Source organism: Alligator sinensis, unplaced genomic scaffold (assembly GCF_000455745.1).
Source record: "Alligator sinensis unplaced genomic scaffold, ASM45574v1 scaffold250_1, whole genome shotgun sequence".
Lineage (NCBI taxonomy): Eukaryota > Metazoa > Chordata > Crocodylia > Alligatoridae > Alligator > Alligator sinensis.
Genome location: NW_005841888.1, coordinates 4,323,808 through 4,347,647, shown reverse-complemented (window position 1 = coordinate 4,347,647; position 23,840 = coordinate 4,323,808). Strand labels below are relative to the sequence as shown.

Genomic DNA, 23,840 nt, shown 5'->3' with positions numbered 1-23,840 from the left:
TAGTGAAAGAGATTTGACTGCAGTCAAATCAGTTTTTAAGTTTTAGTTTCAATGTACTGCTGTGATTTTACAAGCGTCTATGTGGGGTTGAATGTTGAAAGCATGCAGCACAGATCTCTAGTATTTAACCCAGGCTTCTAAAAAGTCTGTGCAAGAAAGATACTTTAAAAATATTCTGATGCATTAGAAAGGGTAGAATTTTAGACCCATCTTCTGTCTCTGGATACAAATGTGTGATACCTTTTGACAGCAGTGAAATTTGCACATACATGGCAGGGGAAGAATTTGTCCCCATGTTCTAGGTGTTTTTGTTTCTTGTTTTTTAACTTCCCTAATACAATGATGTTCTCTTATGGAATGGAAAGGCTCATATAATCTGTTTCAGAAATACAAAATTGATGATTACTTTTAGTGGTTAATGTAGCTGTTACTTCTATTTATAATAATTTTTATAAGTAACATCTGGTATCTCAGCCCATATCCAATCAGTCTGCTCGGCACCCTTTTAACAATATATTATTTAACACAGCAGCCTTGGTATCATACTCATATTTCTTAATAATACCATGGCTGAGCATGCAAATATGGTTAAAATGTGAACCTATCCAAATCATAACAAACCAATAATTTTCCTCTGATTCTATGATACTCTGCACAAAATCTTGCCCTTTCTAATTTTGTTGGTTATGCTTGATAATATTAAGGACAGAACAACATGGCAATTTTAAAATCATTACTACAATTTCCCACCAAACTTCAGAAGTGCATTTTGATAATTAAAAAAGAAGTTTAACAACTTACCTCCTAACATATGCACCCTTCTTCACTGATTAATGAACCAGAATGATGACGAAAGATGATGGATACCCAGTTCAATGACCCGGCAGAGCATTAGTGATTTTTTACAGCTACTAGTTAAAAAAAAAAAAAAATACAGTGCATCAAGTGGGAAATCATACCAGTAGATTATTAAATGACATGGACCTGGGAAGAGGTCAGAAAGATTTAAAAAGATAACCCAACTTAAAATTTCTGTGTAAACTGGTAGTAAGTCAAAAACCTGGTTAATCCTTGAATGTGTCTGTTGGGGAAAGAAGCTTAGTGATTATTCTGCCAGTGATCACTTGGACTTATAGGTGGTTCTCTTCTGTACAAAAAAGGTTTGAACAACCTATATGTATAAGTGAGCTAGTAAACAAAAATCCTTTGACCATTATGCCTTCCTCACATCTATCATAGACTACAATAGCTTCTATCTGTGTGGGATCAACAAGTCCTAGGTCTCCATTTTCCAAAAGGGAATGGAATTATGTTGTTTTGTCCCAAGTGATTTCTGTCACTGTTCACTTCAAACTCCACTTTAAATTTGTATTCCATAAGTAGGACCAGGATTTTATTCAAGTCAAAGGGAATTTTGTTACTGATTTAAATGGGGTAAGAACTTTACCCTTTGTTTTAAAAATCTTCCACACATCGTTTTCTTTCACATACCTTTTTTGTCTCTCTCCTTTCTTGCCAGCTCCATCACATAGCATAGGTGTTTCCTCTTCCCTGGAAAGTTCTTCATTATTTCCCATCACTCATTTTCCATTTTGCTTATAGTTTTACATTTTTTCTTTCTCTACCACTGTTTCACATGTCATTCATTCTCTTCATTTGCCTGCTTATTTACTTTGAGAATACACTTTATCTAAATAATACACACTAACATAATATTCATTAACACATATTCTCCATGGTATTTTTGACACACAAACATGCTGAATTACATCATTACCTTTACATTTCTTAATAAGCAGTCAATGCTGATGTCCCTGACACGTAATACATATAAACAAGATGGGAGCAGTCCACAGTACACAGCAATAATAGTATACTATAGCAGTTCATCATTATGAAGATTTGTAGATAACCATTCATGCTATTTTAAAATGAGTTTTGTCATTCTTATTTCAAATATGATTTTTGTTTAAATTGTTATTCTAAATTAATTTATTGTAAAATAATTTTTTATCTATATTTTAGTCTTAATGCTAATTCAGCTAATAGCCTGCTCTTCATTTACTTTCTAGTATTAATGTCACGTCAGCTCTCCAGTCCCACAGATCTGATATTTATAAGTTTTCTGTGATGTGCCATTTTTCTTCCATTTTTCTTCTCTGGTTACATCCTTAAAACTCTTTTTTCATTTTTATTGAAAACAAATTGATTTTTGCAGTATTGAACTTCGAGAGTTGGAAAAAAAACTGAAATCTGCTTACATGACTAAAGAAAGGGCTGCCCAGATTGCTGAGAAGGAAGCTATCAAATATGAGAAAATGGTAACTATTTTTTAAGATCTGTATAGTATTTAAACAGAGGTCCTATTCAGCCTGTGCCATTTAACATGGGTTAAAAAGATTCTAGAAAAAAAATTGAAGACCTTTTTCTAGCATAACTGAAGAAAAATGAGAGTTAAAATATATCTCCAGTGAAAAATAAGTTCTCCAAAAAGCCTGAACATGTACTTAAGTGCCAAACCAGGAAAATGCTTTTTATAGCACATGCTTAAGTGAATTCATTATCAGTTATTTTTTCTTGAACTGGGATCTTAAAGGAGCATTTTTTGTGTGTGGAGTTGCCATTTTCCTGTCAGATCCTTTGTCTCTAAGCAGAACAGCATCCACAGTTTGCCAGTCTTTATATGCTCCTGGCAGATGAGAACCTGTTTAAGGCTACTAGTGATGTGCTGATATTTAATTTGGTTCTCCGCTGCTAGCACACTCCAGCTCCATGACTTCAGCTGAACTATTTATTTCCTTCCCCACTACCGGGATGGTACAGTCTTCAGGAGTTTGTACAGCTGATAACTTCATTGATATAATGTAGGGTAAATGACATATTCTGCCAGGCCTGAGTAGCAAGGTAAAAGTCACCTGATACATCCAGTGGTAAGGCAGGCAGCCAGTTGGCCATTTGTCTACTTGGCCACTTTAATGTTAAGTCACCAATTAACCAATGTAAGTACTCCTGCTAACCTTGCTATTCATAGTTCATTAAGGCTGCTCTTACAGAAAATTTGAGTAACAATGCATCTAATAGCAGCTCTGAAAGTGATAAGACCTAATCAGTTTTGTCCTGCTCATATCAGAGCACTAACAGCAACTGAGATGAACTAAAAGAATTAACCACACACCTTGGATGCCAGGTAGTTTTCTAATTGTCAAATGAGCCCCTTGTATGCAGCTGAGACTACCTCTCCTGCATTGATGGCTGGAAATAAGTGCAGCTTTCTGCACGCTATCCCAGTTAGCATTCCCATGTTCAGTCTAGTTCTTCAGTGTAAAATTTCCAGGAAGAGAATTACAATCCAATTGAAATAGCCTCTCCTACCAGCCTACCCCATGCTAGGTGAGAAGGGAAGAAACGTCTGTTTCAATTTATTTTCCCATATTGCTCCTAAATGAAAGTATGTCTCTGTATCCTTGGCAAGGAGAACATCTTGACAGTAGTGCCAGCTTTAGCAATACATTGCATTTTCTACCTTAAAATAGAAATACATGCTCCCTGGCTGCATAGCCTAAGAGACATGCTCAGCTTCACAATTGTTGACTGTTGAGTCTCTGCAAGAGAAGGCTGGAGGAATGTCTTTTAGTAGGAACTGTGTAGCCATTAAAGAAAGGGTTATTGCATTTTTACAGTGTAAACACCAGCAACTAAAACATTTATTTTTATCCAATGAGAGTAATTTTGCTAATCTCTAAATTAGTTTCTGTAATAAAGTTCAAGTTTTTTGTACACAATGACATACATCTTGTATGGAGCGTAACTAGTAAATCAAATGTTTGTGCTTGTAAATATTTCATAACATTTCAAAGAATTGAGTTTATGGACAGAATATTTCATTATGGATGTATGGAAAATATATGGGCCTGCTACTCCCCCTTCTGTTGAAATCAATGGGAATTTTACCTTTCATACAGGTAGGAATAGGTGCATCTTGTTCTTAGACACTGTACATGTACTGTAATGCTGTTGCAACACTGTAATGTATTGGCTAAGCTGAGAAATTCTTTTAAGTTAGTTTCTTATTTATCTTAAATACCCTTAAATGCAAGGGTCCAAGTGTTTATTGTAAATCTGTCTTTGTTATGGAAGGCTGATTAATAGTGCATGACTAAAGCAAAGAAGCTTGCTTTATAGCAGCAGCTAAAACAGTAGTTAATTAAATGGTTTGATGTAATATAATTACTTTGTGTGTTTCATAGCACTACTTAAAGCTAAACAGTACCACACTTACAGTGCCTTTCTAGAGCAGGTAATTATTGTAATGATTATAGCTCCTTATCCTCTGAAACGCATTGGTGGTAATAGTTTTGCTATTACTAATGAATATTTAAAGAATTTGAAAAAACAGTCCAGGGTATTATTATGTGTGATTAAGGTGGACAAAATAGCAGGTAGCTTCAGTTATATCAGTGTTCTACACAAATATCTTACTTTTGATACCTATTGCTATAAAGGAAAAGAGTTATTAAAAATGGTTTGTATGGCTGAATTAGAGGTGCACCAATACATTGGTCCAATATCTGATCGATACCGATAGAAAGAAAACTGACTATCGGATATCAGCCCAATTGGGGCCAATAAATTTAGCCGATAAATGCCTGTGCATGCGTGCAGCCACAGTGTAGCACTTGGGCAGCAAGGAGCACGGCTGTGGGGGGGGTGGGGTGCAGATCAGTGCCCCCCATGGTGAGGAAGGGGACATGATCAGGTACAGGCTGGGGGGGGGCAGATCAGTGCCCCCCATGGTGAGGAAGGGGATATGATCAGGCACGGGGTGGGGGAGCAGGGTTGTGTGCCCCCAGATGTGCGTGGGATGGGATGGGCTGCAGGTGGGGTTGCGCAGGGCTCTTCTCGGTGGGGGCTGGGCTTGGAGCGAGCATTGGTTGCGCTGGGCAGTGCCTGTCCCTGCCCCCTCCCTCACTGCCTCCCTTGATCTGCCCCCCCTCCACCACACCCGACTTACCAGCTGGAGGCAGCTGTAATCGGAAATCGGATCGGTAGCAGCCGATATGCCTCCTTAAATATCGGCTATTGGTATCAGGCCCAGAAATTTCTATCTGTGCACCCCTAGACTGAATTACCAATATCCAGACTAGAATGGGTATTTATCATGCTGTTACACCTTATGAAATAAGGGGTTCTTAAACTGTATATTAATTCAACACAAATTGGCATCCTACATATGTAGGACACACCTTTATGGATGAAAACATTTCATTCTTGGGGTTCCATACTAATGTTTTTTGTAAAAAAACATTCTGGTTACACATTATCATAATGCAAGAGGAGGAAAAAAATCTTAACGTGTTTTTAACAACAGAAACGTGATGCTGAGATAGCCCAAAGGATGAAGGAAGAGCATGAAAAGGTAACAATGGAAGAAAGTTCTGCAGAACAGAGGCGATACAAGGAAAAAATAATTTATCAGCAAGAACTGGAGAAGCAACTGGAGGACCAAGAAAAAAATAAACAGCATGCTTATGAGGAGTTCCTGAAAGAGAAACTCATGATAGATGAAATCGTACGAAAGATTTATGAAGAAGACCAAATGTTAGGGTTTTTAAATTTTTGCTATCAATGTTTTTCATATGGTCACATAAGAGTAATGTGCATATCTATTTCTCAAACTGATGTCCCAACTCAGGAAAACTTTCCTATTCAAGAAAATTGCTTAAACATTTAACTTAAGCATGTGCTAAACTTAAGTTTAACTTTATGCAGAAAATTACTTAAGCTTATGTTTTCCTGATCACAGCTTAGGTATTGTCATCTTAGATCATCCTTCATTATTTTTGCCCAGCTCTGTCTTATTTTTATAGAGTACTTCATTCAGCCCCATAATGACAGAAATGGCTATGTAAGACTGATTTCAACGATACATAGCCACTTATGCTTCCCTGACAGACATGCCTGTCTGGCTAGATTGTCATTTGTAATTCAGTTTGTGGAAACAGCTATGGAAGAAGGTGTTTTTTGTTTGTTTGTTTGTTTTTGGGGGGGCTGTGTGTCCGGTATACATCAACCAAGGATAAAGGAGATTTCTTCTTAAGTATTTCTCTCAAAGCTTAACTCCAAAATAGAGTTCAGCCACTGATACAAAAAAAGAGCCCTTTAATCCCCTCCTGGTCCCTCCATTGGGACATACCTAGTTGCCAGGTTTTGTAGAGGACCTGTGTATGACTTGCATCCAGCTGAAAAAAAATGTGTTTACAGTTTGAAGATCTTATTTAAGGTGTATTTCATTTCCTATCTCTGAGGGTGGATAAAGGGAGACAGTAGCATGGGGTTTTTAGTGCCTGGAGTATATAATTCCTTACGAGTGTATAGCATGCTCATTTGAAAATCAAAATTGAATTATTAATTGAGCACCTATATTTTTGTATCTTTTTCTAGGGAAAAACAACTTAAGTTAGAGAAAGTAAGAGCAACACAGAGATATATAGAAGAATTCAAAATACAACAGGACAAATGGCGAAGAAAGAAGTGTGAGGAAATGGAAGAAGAAAATAAGAAAATCATGGAGTTTGCTAATATGCAACGACAAAGAGAAGAAAGTTGGAAGGCTAAAGTTCGAGCGAGTGAGGAAATAAAAGAAAAACTCCAGAACATGGTATTCAAATAAATTTAAAAGGGAATTTTGGAAAACGTATGCCATCAGATATGTCACTTAGTCTGTCATTGCTCTTCTAACAGATCACACAAAATCTAGAAAGAGAGCAACAGAAACATGATGATCTGGAGCAAGTGCGACAAGAGTTATATCTTGAAGAACAAGCTGAGGCAGATAGAAAAAAGGAGATGGTAAGTGCTGGTAGCTGTTTCAAGCAGTAAATATAAGGCAAAAATTCTTTCTGGATCAAGTTTCCATGCCAGAACTGCACACAGATCTTCCACTAGAGTTGCTGGGAGTTGTGTATATTTTTCTGATGTCAGAATTTGGTCTTTTGTATGGTGGTGTTCTGCATTACACTAATTGTTCTAAGACAGTTAAAGCTATACTGATAACAGTGGGGTGAAAATTTAGGATTTCATTATGCTTCCTACAAACTTCTGTGAAATAATGAGGGCTAGTTCTTGACAACAGTATTTTTGAGGTGCCATTCTGGAATATCCTGTTTGATGCTCTTCATAAATAAAATAATTATACCTTTTTCCCATACCTAAATTTCCCAGTTTTGAAGTATTTGTTTCTGTGCTGATTTGGAACGTGTGTTACAAAACAAGGTTATGATATAATAATCTAAAAGAACAAATTACCAGTTTATATATGATGACTAAAATGATCCAGACTGTTTTCAGCATATTTAGCATTTTGTTGAAATGTCTTCATAGGTAGAAATAGAAAAGAGAATCAGACAACGCTTAGAGTTAAGACAAACTTATGATGAGCAATTAGCCTTGAAGAAGATAGTACGGCAGGCCATGCAAGAAGAAGAAGCAGCCTTTAGACAACAGATGTTAGCCAAGTTTGCAGAGGATGATCGCATAGAACAAATGAACGCTCAGAAACGAAGAATAAAACAGCTTGAACACAGAAAAGCAGTGGAAGAACTTATTGAAGATCGTCGCAAACAGTTCCTTGCAGATAAAGTAAGAAGGGCCTTTTTTCCCTTTAAATTTTGGTTTGAGTTTAAATTTCTTAAAATGGCAAGACGGTACTTAAAGTATGTTGTTAAGATTGCTGTTTGCTTTTCCTTATTACTACTGAAGGGATTGGCTTGATTTTTGTTTTGCTGGGAAGAAAGGAGTCATCTCCTGATTAACTTGGGGGGAAACGTTTGTTTGTTTGTTTGTTTGTTTACAAACTTACTCCATATAGATCCTGATCCGCTGTCCTAGACCTCTGCTCATTTGTGGTACTCTGGGAATGAGTCTTGTATATGGCTTGACCAGCACTGCACACCCCAAAAGGGGCATGCTACCTCCTCAGAACATTTACCTGCTGTGACTTTATGGTAATTGGAGAATTCTCTCCCCAAAAAGGAAAAACTGGCTCTGTCCTCAGGGCTGTGTCCAGTAATCCAAAATAATCAGTTGTGGCCTGTAACAGAGGCTCACAGGCCTTACAGGGGGCTTCTCCAACCCCAATACCCCCTCCACAGTCTTCTGGGCTGAAGTACAGGCTCCTGCTGTTAAGACATCATAGCTAGGAGCAGCTCTCAGTACCTTCCTGGATGACTCCCAGGAAGCCTCTGCAGTCCGTTAGAAACAAAAAAATGCAGAAATATGGGCAGGGGTATTCCTCACCCCTGGCCTCTGTTGCTCTCCAGTGCAGGCTTTCCCCTCTCACTACTGCTTGTGTCCTTTTGGGCTCTCGGCCCTGTACTCCCAACCTATCAATGCCAGTTTCTGGTCCCCAACTGTAGCTTGTCTGTCCTGCATTGAGGGGAGACACCTGGGCTGAGTTAATATCAAGTGACTCCTCCCCTGAAATTATAAACAGCCTGAGCTATTCCAGCCCTGTCTTAGTAATAGGGCTTTCCCTTTCCAGGGGTTCTGTTTCCTAGTAGGAACCTTAAGGAGGCCGACCGTCTCTGTGTTCTCCTGGGGCTCTGCAACACAGGTTTTCCCTGCCAGGATATTTCTCCCCTCTGCTTGAGAGTGCTCTGCAAGTAAGGGTTTAGTCCTTTCCATGCTCCTAAACCTGTCTAGGGGCTTCTTTTGTTTGCTGTCTCTGAGCCAGCTCTGCAGTTGCCCTGTTTCAATTCTCCTGTGGCCTGCCCCTTTACTGTTGGGACCGCTTGACTTCCAGATACTAAGGGGAGAGAGTGAGTTTAGATTTTCTTCCTCCCACTCACCCTACTCTTCTACATACTCTGAAGTTGGTGTACTCTGCAGGTGTCAGTGCCAGGTGATTGCTTCCAGCAACAGATACTTAGGGTGCTGTTCAATTAATTTATTTAGTTGCTTTGTACAAAACACTTATTGAAAGGTAGAACATACCACTGTCCTTAAAAAAATATATATGGTTTTGTCCAAAGTATTTAAGTTAAAAGTTTAAATTGGGGAAACTCCTTTCTGAAATTTAAGGTGGTTTGACAAATGTAAAAGAGCAGTAATACATCTTACATCAATACTCTTCTACTAGGCTCACACTCCAAAGGTGTGTGTCTACACATGATGCTATGTCGCTGTAGCAATGCGCTATGGTGATGTAGTGTCCACAGCTGTCCACACGTAACCAGTAGCTATTTTGCCATGGCAGCGCACTCAACCATTGTAGTACACTGCTATGGCGAAGTAGCTAAAAAGAACCATGTGCCACGCATACAGTGCAGTACAGGTGGTTACTGTGTTGTGCTTTAATGCTTCCAAAAGGAACTACTAAAGCATGGCGCAGTAACAGCATTGCCACAGTGCAACGTGTAGATGTGCCCCAAGAGGAAGAATGAAATTATAACAATTCTAGATGTTTTATAAATGAAATTAGGAGGGATTAACTGAATTCAGTCAATAAAATCTGATTTCTCTAGTAGTTTGAAATGTGCTACTTGAATTTATACGTGTATACAGTTTTCTCGAACTGCTCAAGCTAGATAACAACAGTAACTGTTTATCCAACTAAATAGATGCTTCGGAGACCAAAAGGACTCTTACCTTGCGTGCTGTAACACTTTCCTTTTAATACACAGTCAAGCACTTCTCTCTGAGATACAGAAATCATTAACCAAATACACTTTTGCATTTGGAAGTATTTAATGACATAGATTTCATAGACATTAGGGCTGGAAGGGACCTTGGAAGGTCATCGAGTCCAGGCCCCTGCCCCAGGGGCAGGAAGTCAGCTGGGGTCATAGGATCCCAGTAAGATAAACATCCACATTTCTCTTGAAGGTGTTCAATGTAGGTGCTTGAACCACCTCTGTTAGCAGGCTATTCCAGACCTTGGGGGCTCGGACAGTAAAGAAGTTCTTCCTTATGTCCAGCCTGAAATGGTCTTGGAGGAGTTTTTGATCTTGTCATCCCTTGGGGCGCTCTGGTGAACAAATGTTCCCCCAGATCCTGGTGAACCCCCCTGATAAACTTAGAGGCAGCCATCAGATCACCCCTGAGCCTGCGCTTTTCCAGGCTGAACTATCCCATGACTCTCAGCCTCTCAACATAAGGTCTGTTTTCCTGACCTCTGATCACGTGCTTGGCTCTTCTCTGGACTCTCAAGCTTCTCCACATTCTTTTTGAATTGTGGAGTCCAAAACAACATAGTACTCCAGCTGCGGCCTCACCAAGGCCAAGTACAATGGGAGAATGACATCCCGGGATTTGCTTGAGAAGCATCTATGGATGCAAGCCAACGTTTTGCTCACTTTACTAGCCACAGCATCACATTGAAGGCTCATATTCATCCTGTGGTCAGTCATGACCCCCAAGTCCCTTTCATCCATAGTGCTAGCCAGCGTAGCACTGCTGAACCTATAAGGATGGTGCAGGTTTTTCCTCCCAAGGTGGAGAACCTTGCATTTTTCAGTGTTAAACACCATCAGGTTCTCATCCGCCCATTTCCTGAGCCTGTCAAGGTCAGCCTGGATTGCCCTCCTGTCCTCAGGTGTGGATGCTGTACCCCAAAGTTTGGTCTCATCGGTGAACTTGGCCAGTCCGCTTCTGACTCCAGTGTCCCACATCATTAATGAAGATGTTGAATAATACAGGTCCAAGGACAGAGCCTTGAGGGACCCCACTGGTCACAGGGCATTATGATGATTGACTTCCATCAACCACCACCCTCTGGGTCCGACCACAGAGCCAATTTCCCAGCCAGTGGATCATGGTGGACTTGACGCTACAGTGGGCCAGTTTTGCCAAGAGGTGATCATGGGATACCAGATGGAAGGCTTTTCTAAAGTCAAGATATACGACATCAATCTTCTCTTCCTTGTCCAGGTGATAGGTCACCTGGTCGTAGAAGGAAATGAGATTGGTCAAACAAGACCTAACCGCAACAAACCCATGCTGGCTATCCCTCAGGATGTTGGTATCGGCCAGTCCATTAAGGATGGCCTCTTTAATAAACTCTTCTAAGACCTTCCCCGGGATAGAGGTCAGGCTGGGCCTGTAGTTTGCTGGATCCACTTTCCTCCCTTTCTTGAAGATAGGCACCACATTGGCCTTCTTCCAGTCATTGGGCACTACACCAGAGTGCCAGGAGTTCTCAAAAGATCCGTGCCAGAGGCTGGGCTATGATAAACTATAAGCAGACCTGCTTTTAAGTTCTGAATCAGTCGTACAGGTTTCCCTCGCCAACCACGGTTTTGAGTATCTACGCTTCACAGAAGTGAGGGGGTACAGTTGGAAAATACCCCCATGGCCCCTCCTGGCCCTACTCATGTCTTTTGCTCCCCCATCCCTGCTGGTTTTGCCAACCATGGGAACTTTCAGGAACCTAACCCCTGTACATGTACTTCTACAAGCTCATAGTCAAGGTTAGACTTTGGGGAGGAAAATGTTCACCTTAAACTGAGAAGGACTGACCTTAAAATAATGAAGGATCATTGGATTTCATTATGCTACTTTTAGACTTAGTTTTCATAGTATAATATATAAACTTTGCTGTGATTTACGTTCATAATTCTGTAAATGAGAATATATCCCTATTTCCTTTTCTTGTTTCTTTTGTAGGCTTATAGTAGTAGGGCCAAAACTAGACCCATTTTGAAAGTATTTTACCTCCAGGTATTAATCTTTAAAGAGGGATTTTCACAGTAGAAAAAACAAAGTAGGGAACCAAATAACTTTAATTCTTATTTTTCATGCCTTATAATTTCTCTTTTTCTAATTATTAAAAGTTGTATTTAAACAGTATTTGCTTCTCACTATCCATCTTTCTCATCCTTTTTGTTACTTCTACAAAAGCCATAACAGAGTAGAAGGTAAGACAGGCTGGCACCTTAGGAACTAACTGAAGCATGACCTTTTGTTAGCAACAACCTACTGTATCATAACAAGGACACATTTACTTCTTTGCAAAATGATGCAGAAGCCTAGTAATTGTCGGGGCCGGGGGGCTGTGGCCAGCAGCCCGGGCACGTGGGCCGGGGAAAAGGTCGGCACGGCGAACTAGAATTAGGCACGGACGCGTAGCGGTTGATTAAAGATTATTTTACTTGCACCGTAGGTGGTCACGGTGCAGGCAGGAAAACTTTCTTGAGTTGCAGTTACAAAAAAAAAACCACACATGGAGTTTGCTAGGCTCCACCGAGGACACACGAGCGGAGTTTGCTAGGCTCCACTAAACGAACACGAACAGAGCTCTGGATACCACTCACGGAGTTTGCTAGGCTCCGTGGACCGACCGAAATGAGAGTCCGAAAGGTGACTCTCCACGAGCGCACAGGGAAGGGTACGTTGAGGGATCGTGCGGCGACAGGGAGAGGCTAGAGGTTGATCAGGCCCCTGTATCCTCCTCTAAGGCACACGCGGAGTTTGTTAGGCTCCACAGCGTGCTTAGAGTTCTTCACGAGATGGATGTGAAGTCCTCCAACTTGGGCGGAAACCGCTCAAGCCTCTTATACGGCTAGCAAGCCAATCGCTAGCAAGCCAATCGCTAGCCGCCACGTGGGAATAATTTAGAAACAGCCAATAGTGGGAAACAAATTTACATACGGGTGGCGGGAACTCCTTTGCACCGGGGTTTTCTCTCTGCAGCTGAAAATTGCACCGTGCAAAGAAAGCTCCTTGTGGCGGGAAATAATTCTGCAGTGCCGAAGCGCACACAAAATCATACCCTTTGGGTCATGACAGTAATGACGTGAAAGCCTTATGCTTGCTCCATCGAGAGAGTTCTTTACTAACTTTCATATATTAGGTACAAGTTTCTTTCTGTAAAATTGAAGAATGTTAATTAAAACTTTATTGCTTTTTGTAGGAACGTGAACTTGAAGAAAGACAGTTAGAAGAGAGAAGACAAGAAAATATTCGTGCAGTTGTTGAGGAAGAGAGACAGAAACTCCTCAAAGAACACGCATCTAAATTATTGGGGTATCTTCCTAGAGTAAGTGAACTTTTGTCTCCTGCTACTTGATGTTGGCTGACCCAGCCACTGTCTTTTTAATGCAATCCTTTTGGGGGTTTTTGGTTTTTTTAAGTTTAAAGTCTGTTCTGAGCTCTTTACAGAAACTTCTATCAGATGTGGTATGCAGATTAATATTACTTTGCTGTATAATGTAATACCAAAAAACAGGATTTTTCTCAGCCATCACTGATTCACGGAAGTTTAGGGCTGGAAGGGACCTTGTGAGATCATCAGGTCCAGCCCCCCTGCTCTAGGCAGGAAACATCCATATTACACAGAATAAAACAGTCAGACAAAAATGTATTGATGCAAAATACTATCAGTCTACATATTAGAAACTCATCTGAACAGTTAATTTTTTCAAGCGAGCAGGGTATTTCTCTATTAAAGTTACGAGTGTAGCTAGAGTATACTACCAAGACAGACACCCATACAGAAGAGAGAGTCAAGGATTACCTTTGTACAATCTTACAGTAGCTAAATAACATTCACAATGTTTCTTCCCCTTTCTAACTTCAGGGAATCCTCAAAGATCAAGAAGATGTTAACATGCTTGGTGAGGAGTTCAGGAAAGCTTATCAGACAAGAAGAGGGGATGTCTTTTCAGACAACAGCTGAAATTTACGTGATCTTTGTGGTTTACCACTAGATGTCATCTGACTTTTAATGATAACTTGTACATGATGTTAACAGTGAGAAATTCCTTTTTGGTGTTCGGAGACGATTTGCCCTGCAATACTGAGAGCACTAAGCTATTGATTAGCTAAAATGTTCAAGTATATTCTAGTTACAGATTTACATAAATAAATTTTATTTCTTCATTACTGGTTTTTCTCAAGCAAGTTATAAGTAAGATACAAGATCGGGATTTCACTTTGGAAACTGATATATAGACCGATTGTAACACAAGTTCTAGGTTCTGCTGGTAAGTTAGAAAATGTCTTAATTTGGAAAACAGAATATTTCCACTACAAGGTAGATGTTATAAATATTACATTTGCTCCCAACAAAGCCTGAATTTAAGCTCAAGATTTATTGCTTAATTTAAAAATGGTTCTTTGGTACTAACTTGTGGCAGATTTTGTTTCAGTACAAAGTTTTAAAAAAAATTATAATTTGTCATGCCACTAACTTGGCTGATCTACAGACATTTTCATTACACATTTGTAGTTACATAAACTATCTTAGCATGGACTAATCACTGTACCAGTGATCAACTCTCAGCCAGTGTGTCAGAGCACCCTAGAGTGCTGCAAGATCCTTTGAAAGGTGCTGCAGGAAATGTGAGGAGATAAGGGAGCTGTGCAGGTGCAAATAAGGGCAGGCTGAGGCTTTTCTGGTTTTGTGGCTCTGCTATCCCTACTGCCCATCCCCTATACAAGGTAGTAAACACTGTACTAAATAAACTGGCTTTTGAAATAGGATGCCACTCAATTATTACAAGTTACAGAGGTTGCCTTAAATATAAAAAGGTTGAGAACCACTAGACTATACAAGTCTCCTAAAGTGATAATTTAAAGACTCCAAATCTGCATTTATATTACATTATTTAAATGGTAATCTAAACATCAGCATCTACTCTCCAATAGTGTGACTATCTTCAAACTGCTACATTACAGGTAAGGAAGCAGAGGAAAAGTGGTGGAAGGAATAAGAACAGAGGAAGGTGAATTTACTGGGGCAGCTCATCAATATCTTTTATAAAGCTTATCTTCAAGTATTCAGCTACTACATTTCGAGGCGGCAAACATACTGTTCCCAAATGGCATTTAATCTTTCTAAAAACCAAAATAAATGTGGAGTATAAGGCATAAATATAATATGGAAATGTTTCTTTTTATAAAATAATAAAAGGGACAGCATCTCGTCTTCATCCCTTGATACTGCACTTTGATGCAGTGAGAAGTCTTCTAATGACTGTAAGAGTTAGACCGACAAGAGTTGTATTTAACTCCTGCTATGGCCACCCAGGTCACTTAAGTTAAAAGGGCAGGCTCCAGCTGAAAAGCAGTTAGCTGGTTGTCCTGGTTTAGGGCAAGATGATAGGCCAACAACCTTTACTATAATGTAACATTTTATGAGGAAAGAAGAGAAACACAAAGGTAGTCGTCCTGGCACACAACACAATAGATGAGAATAGCAAAGCCTTGTTTATGCCCTCTAGAGCATCCGATGGCATAGAAGCAATGCAGATCTCTCACCTTGTTTCCAGATACCAAACCAATAGTTCTAAATTGGATTATGGGGAATTTTTAATTAGAGAGCTAACATACATACAGAGAGAGTGTGTGTGTGTGTGTGTGTGTGTGTGTGTGTGTGTGTGTGTAATGTTACATAGTTGATAAACAACCTATTCACTCTTTTATAAATAAAGACACTTCAATTAGGGGTGTGCAAAGTGGGCCGTATTCGATTCGGATTCAGCCCCCTTCAGGGGACAGTGATTCGATTCGTTGATTTGGATAACTGTCCCGATTCAAATTCAGCCAAATCCAAATCTGAAGATTTGATGCTGATTGGGAGAATCATCGATTTGGCCATAGACACAGCTTTAAATGTTTTTCTACACACCTTGAGGTACCAGGTGGCTTGTGAATGCTGAGATGATGGGGCAGATGGAGCATCCCACAAGAGCACAGAACCCCCCCACCGCAGTGCTCCCCCAGACCCGGGAGGCACCAGCTGACAAAGGGGTATGCATCTGAGGTCTGCGGTCTCCAGGGCTAGGGGCGTGCATTACAGACTGGTAGTTGAGAGCCATGCACTGGGATGCGGGGCCAGGGCCAGGGCCAGCCCCAACCCCACTAGATCCAGGACTGGAGGCATATGTTAGGCCCAGCCCCATGTGCCGGCTGGCGCTAGAACTAGAGCCACTTGCCAGCCCCAACCCTGTGTACTGGGGCCTGATCCAAGTGCATCAGATGTGGGGCTAGAGCCAACTGCACCAGCTTCAGTGCCGTGTGCTAGATACAACCAGCTACACTGCTTCAGAACCATGTAGCTCTCTAGCCAGTATGTGGGATTGGACCTGGTATGCCAAGTTCAGGACCATGTGCTGGGTCAGATTTGGCACACCAGGTCTGGCCATGGCCCATTCCCATGCACCAGCCCAATCTGGTATGTAGCTGGGGAGAGGGGGCAGGAATGTACAGTGTCGAGGTAGCATTGCATTGAAGAGGCTCCCAGAGCCGCAGTAATTAATATTGCCACTGCCCCACCCTGCTCCCCCCCCCACCAAATTCGCAGACCCATGGGGACCCTTTTTCCACACATAATATGCACTTCAGTTTGTGTAATTGAGTAGTTTCACACTGTTCAGAATGAAGTAGTAAAATGAATCAGTTCTATTTTTCCTTCCCGTGAGACATTAAAAAAAACAACTCCCCCCCCCCCCCCCAAAAAAAACCTGTTCTCTTTATTTTCTGAGATTAAAATTGCCTTGTATTTGGATAAAATACTTCCTCCAATCCAAACTACAGTATCTAAGAACAAGCCATAAAAACCTGGTAACTGAAATTTAGTTTATTCAATAAAATCTGCTCTCCTTGCTGCATGTCTGACTCATTACAGCTAAGGGGAAACGGACAAGTTGGCTGCTTATCTAAATTGCTCTGATTATATTTCAGGGCATATTACAACGCAATTTACATTCAACCGTTAAAATGTTTAGGCTGTTATTTGATGAATTTCGACATGAGCAACCAAAAAAACCCCTAAAACTATTCAGAAGTATGACATGTATGTTCTCTTTTCTAAAAATACTTTATATTTCCAAAATGGTATACAAGCTAATTGATTTTTCAAAGAGGTTATATAGTGAATCAGGAACTTCCCCACTCAAGGGCTTTCATGAACTCTTCTTCAGTAAAAGAAAGCATCTTGGCTGCTTCAATGTGCATCTATAAAAAAAAAAAAAAAAAAAGACAATTATTTAATTATAGCTAATGAGGAATAATGAGAGATGGTACCATAAGTAAGCACACATTTAAGGCTGATCAAGTATCTATAAAAACAGGTTTTTTGGGTTTTTTGTTTGTTTTTTTTAAGTGAAGGACAGAATTCTTTTTCTGTATGTCACGCCATGGGCAGAGTATTTTGATGAGTCTAGTTCAGTGCCAAAAAAGGCACAAAATGAGAAGTTAAACCTTGTACCTGTTCTTTTTTGGAGCCGTGATACTCTATTTTAGGCATAATGTGAGAGTAAAAGAGAATGAAATACATTTCACTGACCTGATATTACACAACTTAACATAGGACACTAGGACTTTCCCACCCCTCCCCCATATGTGGTTCTTGACAGTCAAGATGTTTTTAACAAGGTAATTAAAGAAAGGCTGAAAACCTTGTGGGCTTTTAAAAAATGATTACAAGAAAAATCAGTGTGCATTTCCTTCCAGAGCGCAGCATTCATTTCCTCTTTTGTAGTCATAGCTAGTATGAATCAAAAAGTATCTTTAGATCTGCATCCCAAATGCCAATGTTTATTTTGAGCTCCCTACAAATAGAAGACTGTTACAGCTACTCTTCAGATAGGAAAAAATAAAAATAAAAAAAATCAGCTGCTACTCTACCAGTACATAGCTGTTAAAAACATAAAAGTACGCACCTTTGCTGCAGTGGACTAAATCACAGTGTGCCCTGGAGATGCATGTTGCCTATCAATTGTTGAGTAAACCAAGTTCACTATATCTATCACAGCTTTCTTCCAGTTACAAAAGAGGTTCTGTCTCTACAATCCCACTACTTAAGGTCCACTCAAGGTACTGTACTAGATTGTAAGAATGTACTGTATATACTACAAACATTTCAGAAATGCCATTGTCTTGCAATTATAAAGTACAGTTGTTTAAATAACCGTTACCAGTGTTGGTAAAAACGGTAAGCCAATCAAAATATAAGGAACTTGCTCTTGATGCTTCACACTGATAAAACAAGCTACCTTTCAAAGATGGGCAGTGGCATCCAAGCACTACAGATGCCAAATAATGAAAACAAGTTAAAGACTGTACTAGATACTGAATTTTCTCACTTCCACACTATTTTTAAAAAGGAGGAAACTATTCCTGCTTGTAAAAAGATAATACATATTTTTGTATTTTCTCTTACACAATTAAGGCTGCAAAGAAAGTATCCCATCTATGGATTCTTCTTCAATACAACAGTATTCTTAAGGAAGTAAATTAACAGAATACAGGACACATTAGAAACTGCCAAAAGGGATCTTAAGATTTTATATACAAATATATTGTCGCTTTATAGCAAAAGGCTGCAACTCTCGATCCACTGAGAAGGTCAGGATTCCTTCTATGCAAAACCTTCATTTATAAATAAGACTCTTTCCGAAATAGTCTCTTAAATCCAACAAGATGGCTAGAAACCATCCTAAGGGGACCATTTTGAACACCAACAGCTGACTGCTACAAGTCACATTTCTCTGCTTTCCTGATTGTCTTTTATGTTTTCTCTCTCGTTCCCAAGATGATAGCATATTCTCTACCTCCAGGCTACTACCACTTGTTGGACCCATCTAAATTGAATATACAAATATTGTAGAGATGATCCAACCTAATTTTCTACATGTGCACACACATATTCAGAGAAAAGCTTGTTTAAAATCAATGTGGCTGTTGTTGGTCCACTCCTGCAGTGCCTCCCCCGGAACATTTTCATCAATGGTGATGGCTGGGCCACACCTGGGCCTGAGATGCCTTCTTCCCCTTGAGAACATAGCAAGGGCAGGCCATGGCGAACTACTGCATTTTCTAATTGCAACTTAAATTGGAAGAAGGAACATTTAGTGGCAAGCCTTCTTAAAGATTAGCTTTAGGTTTTAGCTACTATTATGATACTGGGGAAAATGTTCGTTTTTTCAGATAACTTATTTTTAAAACTGCATTATAAACTGTAAAGTTTTTTTCTTATTTCCTGGTTACTTTTCCAGTCTTCATGAACATAAATCACCTGGTTTCAAACACTGTACTTCATGTGACAGCCATTTTGCTGAATTAATTTTCCACCAGCTTCTCTGTTTAGAGATGGGCTTCCTTTGTGCTGATATGGGTGTCACAGCACATAGGCTACTAACAATCCTGAATGTACTATTTCCTTTCTTCCAATTGCACCTAAGGGCCCTTGTGGCCAGATTAAGATTCTGACTTGCAAGCACTCCACCCAGGTCCCAGTCTTGAGTTGATGGGAACTTGGCCTTGTCATGGCCCTGGTAAAAGAATCTGGGCAGAAAGTATCAGCTAGTGTGAGAGATGCTAATGGAGTCCTTCAGGAAGCAAGTGAATGAGCCACAGCAAACAGCACCTAAGTTGTGAGGAGTCCCAAGAACACAAATGTCTTCTTAACAAGCTACAGATAGTCATCCAGACTAAGGAAGCTGCCTGGCTCAAGAAAACTGCATCAGCACTATGGAAGGAAGAAACACCAACTGTTCTGAAAGAAGGAGACTTATTATCTTCCCTGGAACGATGCCCCTCCCCACATCCCATCTGAAGCCACAAGCCATCAAGTTTAAGAACCGATATTTGGTCCTTGGACCATAAGAAAAGAACAGACCACAGTGGCTGGGGAGAAGGATCTACCTGTTCCTAATGGCAGGAGGCGGCAGCAAAGATTACCGAGGTCTGACCATTATCCATATGAGCACTAGTCATACTGCCGGATGTGACTCTGAGCAGATCAAAAGTAATTACAAGCCGGAAGGAGTCATGAGAAAGTAGCCAGGGACACAAGTGTTCTTGTCAATCTTCCCTGTTCAGCACAAAGGCCCAAACAAGGACTTGAGACCAATGCATGACTATGCAGCTAGTGTCAACAGTTTCCTTTGCCATGAAGAAGATGTTGCACTAAAATAACTATTGGGAAGAGTTGGCAGCCATTGATGAAAACGGGAAAAGTCCCTCCTAAAATGTTAACTTCCCAACTGAAAGTCTGGAGGTGAGTAAAACCAACTGATTTGGTGAAAGGGCTGAAATCTGGGAAGGGAAACGGGAAGTTACAGTAAGTTCTTATGAGAGAGGAGAGGAAAAACAGCCGATACTAAGGAGGAACTGGTTAAAAACCTAAAGGTCAAACAATTTTGGTGGAAGGGATTATGAAATGATTAACTTTTCTATTCAAAGAAAAAAGTGAGAGAGAAGCAGAATAAAGACAAGGCACTTAAAAAAAAACCCAGACCACAATGAATGCAGGCCACTGCTAGATAGGGTCTTTGGAAGATAGTATGAAGAATAAAAAAAGTGCAGAGGAGCTGGCAGTTAGCCAAATAGACTGTTTTAAAGGCACAACAGCAAACTATTCAAATTGTTTCAATGTGGAGGAAAGGAAGTATAGTAAAAGATGAATATTTTGAGACAATATTTGGGACATGAAAATCAGAAGGGAAACAAGAACACATGAATAAGGATAAGTAAGGATGAGTAAAAACAATAGGACAAGCATATATGGATTAAATCACAAAGGCTAAAACCAAATGAGGTACAACTAGCAAGGGCCAAAAATTAAAGTGAGAAAAGGCTCTATCAGTACATTAGAAGAGGAGGAAAATGAAAGCCTGATCTATTAGTTACCGGGGAATGACAACAAATAACAAAAGCCATAAAAAAGGGCTGAAGTATTGCACATTGCAGTCATCACAAGAAAGGTTTACTGATCAGATCCTTAACAAGATTAAATATAATAAAAAGATAAGAGTGCAGGCCAGATTAGGGAAACAGATTAAAGAACATTTAGATAAAATAGATATATTCAAGTCAACAGCTAAACCAATCTCTTCCACCTTTACTGATGATCTTCAAGAACTCATTGGAGGTAAGGTAAGACCTGAGAGGATGAAAGAAGGGGAACAGGAGGACTTAGACCAGTGTGCCTAGCTTTGAAAAAATGCTAGGACAAGCACTGTAATTAAACCATTTGTCAGCACAGAGAAGATACTGAAATGATAACAAACAGCTAATACACATTTATGAAGAACAAACCAAAGTAGCGTGTGTCAACCAAAATATTTTCTTTCTTTGATAGAGTAACTGTGCTAGTGAGTAAGGAGGAAACCATAGATATGATATCTTGATTTTTTTTTTTTTTTTTAGTAAGACATTGAATGCTCTCCTACATGACCATTTGCTTACTCATAAGCAAATACGCTCTTGGTGATATCACTGCACAGTAGAAGCTGAACTATTTGATTACCAAGTTTTCAATGCTTTGCTCTTAAACAGGGACTGGCATCATAACTGTAATGCTTTATGTCAATAGTGCACAAACCATGGTTCACGAGCTCCATCCAGCTCACCCGTGCAGTACTTGCAGTTCTCTGGGGGAGAGCCCCGCCCACTTCTTCACCCCTGAGGTGGCTCCAAGGGACAGCGCAGCCCAGCACTGGGCTGCAGCTGCACCGCTTACCTAGGGGCACGCTCTCCACAGGGAAAGCCAGAGTGGCTCAGCGGTGCAGGGGTGGTCACCTCCACTACGGGTCACTCAGTACCTCCCTATACCTCCTCCCCCTCGGCTCTCCGACTTCAGTGCAGGATTGGGTGTGGCTCCCAAGGCAAATAACTCTGGCCACCCCTGCTTTACATAAATAACCAAAAAGAAACAGATTTTCACCACGAGGGTATAAAGTGATCCAATGGAGGAAGCAGCAGCTAGACCAGTGAATAACTATCAGAACAGTCAACCTTCCAGAACTGTTTTAGCAGACTGGCTGAGCAAACTTCTCATTTAATCATAAATGGTCACTAACAAATGTAATTGCTCATGAAATATTTCAGGAATGAGGTTATATACCCATCTGCCTCAGATGGCAACTTTATTGCCTAGGAAGAAAGTCAGTCTGGGGTTTGAACAAACTGCTTTTCTTATTTAATGTCAATGTAGCCTGCCTTATATCACATAATTGGTAACATTAAAAACAAGAACAAGATATAAAGGGGTGCATGAGCTGAAAATTTGAGGGAGAAAGGGTACACATGCCGTTTCAGCAACTGTTTTCAGAAATGTTCCCATTTCCTTGATTTGTAGGTCAGTCACGTAGTACTTCATTCACATCTTTATGAAGCCTCTTGCTACAGGACAGGCTGCCAGAGCTGTTTCTTTGGCAAAGTGACACTTCCAATACTATTCTCTCAGTTTTGACACCACTGCTTGACAGCCATTTGGAGTGGACCACAGAGAGAAAAATGTTTGAAGAAAATGAGGTAACTTACCTTCCAGTAACCGGTGTTCTTCACCATGTGTTGAAGAACCTGCCTTCAATTCTACTGTACCAAAAATTCTACTTTTTGTGTAGATGGGAACTGGCTTTGCCCTGCTCAGTTTTGCCTGTAGGAGGAGGTCTGAGGGAAGTACGGGCAGAGCTTGACCAATGGATACTGATGATCCAAACGTTTTTCCAAGTGTACCAAGTGGAATATTGATACTGTCACGGGATGGGGTCCTTAAGGATGGCTGCATTACCCTTAGGGACCCTCGACGACACCAGTTTGGCCCACTGGGAACCCTCTATTCTCGCCCACCACGTCTTCCTGGAATAATTGGTATAGGGAGGCTGCCTTTAAGCCTACCCAAGCATGGTTGTAATGGATGTCCCGGACCCCTCGTGGGTCCCATTTCAAAACAAATGTCCCGGGACACCCCAGCCTTATGGGCTATATGCATGGCTCTAACCGCCCCTTTACCACGCCCCAAGCCTCGCAGATGGTACTGGCGTTGTCTTGCCTAGACCTTGCTGTAATTGGTCCCCTTGTCCTCTCTCCCTGGGCTCTCCGCAGCCCCGTCTCACTCAGCGCCCCACTGGCGCCAGGGTCTCTGCACCCCAAATATAATGCCACACCCCCTCTGGCGCCAGGGGTCTCTGTGCCCTCAAAGGGGTCTATGCACCCCAAAGTGCCGCACCTTCTCTGGCACTGGGGTCCCCACACTGCAGTGGACCCCCTATGAGACCGCCTCCTTCCCCAAATAGCCTCACCCAAATCACCGGTGGTATGAAACAAACAAAACACAAGCCCCTGGGCTATAACGTAATGCAAAAGATACAAGGGCATGCTCTGTCCCCTTAAAAGCACAGAACTTCCCCTCTGGCCCTTAAATAACTTATGGCCAACAGTACCTGTATAGCTCATGGAGCCCCATTAGCCCTGGGTGCAGCATATTAAGCAGTTACTGCATCACTGGGCACTTCCTCCCTGGAGGCTTCTTCCCATCTGCCTGCTAGCAGGGAACTGCTCCCCCTAGGCCCCATCCTGGGGTTTATATGGACCCAGGGCTTTGCCCCTTCTGGTCAACTGACCAGGTGCAGGCTATTTTGCTTTCTGGCTTGTAGCCCTGGTAACCTTCACTTGGGCTTCTGCCTCTCTCTTTGGGCTCTGTTGCCACGCAGTTTCTGCCCTTCTAGGAGCATGGCATTTTAGTGCCCCTGCAACAGATATAAGCAACACATCTCTGAGAACAGAAGTTAACCATAAGGTAAGTCATCTCTTGTCACAGATTAGAAGGCCAAACATTGCCAAAGTTATCTGCTACTCCCATTTTGAAGCAGCTGGTGAAAAATAGCTGGATTTAGTCCTGAAAGACCACCTGCTATAGCTGCTGATGTATCTTAAGTTCTTTTTTAAATAAAAAATATGTGTTGCTGAGGGGAATGCCCTGCATTGGCTGGAGATCAGGGGAAGCCATTGTTATCTGAGCAACATTTACTCCATGAATAACAGAAAAGACCCTTGGTCTCAGGGCTGAACAGCCTGTGTCACTAAGACTATATATATATATTCCTTTTTAGAAG

At 40.9% G+C, this 23,840-nt stretch overlaps 2 protein-coding genes across 4 annotated transcripts in view; one reads left to right on the top strand and one right to left on the bottom strand.

Moving 5' to 3' along the window:
- Positions 1-13,878, top strand: part of MNS1 (meiosis specific nuclear structural 1) — a 17,462-nt gene extending 3,584 nt beyond the window's left edge. Inside the window, exons 3-9 of the mRNA XM_006017984.2 lie at positions 2,219-2,321; positions 5,369-5,598; positions 6,442-6,658; positions 6,742-6,849; positions 7,381-7,638; positions 12,908-13,033; positions 13,574-13,878. Of these exons, the coding sequence (XP_006018046.2) occupies positions 2,219-2,321; positions 5,369-5,598; positions 6,442-6,658; positions 6,742-6,849; positions 7,381-7,638; positions 12,908-13,033; positions 13,574-13,672 (1,141 nt within the window). The 3' untranslated portion in view covers positions 13,673-13,878. The remainder of the gene's footprint in view (positions 1-2,218; positions 2,322-5,368; positions 5,599-6,441; positions 6,659-6,741; positions 6,850-7,380; positions 7,639-12,907; positions 13,034-13,573) is intronic.
- A 2,683-nt stretch (positions 13,879-16,561) lies between these two features.
- Positions 16,562-23,840, bottom strand: part of TEX9 (testis expressed 9) — a 34,452-nt gene continuing 27,173 nt past the window's right edge. For all 3 annotated transcript variants that reach the window (XM_006017974.2, XM_025197088.1, XM_006017973.3), the window contains one exon: positions 16,562-16,953. In XM_006017974.2, coding sequence (XP_006018036.1) covers positions 16,876-16,953 — 78 coding nt within the window. In that variant the 3' untranslated portion in view covers positions 16,562-16,875. The remainder of the gene's footprint in view (positions 16,954-23,840) is intronic.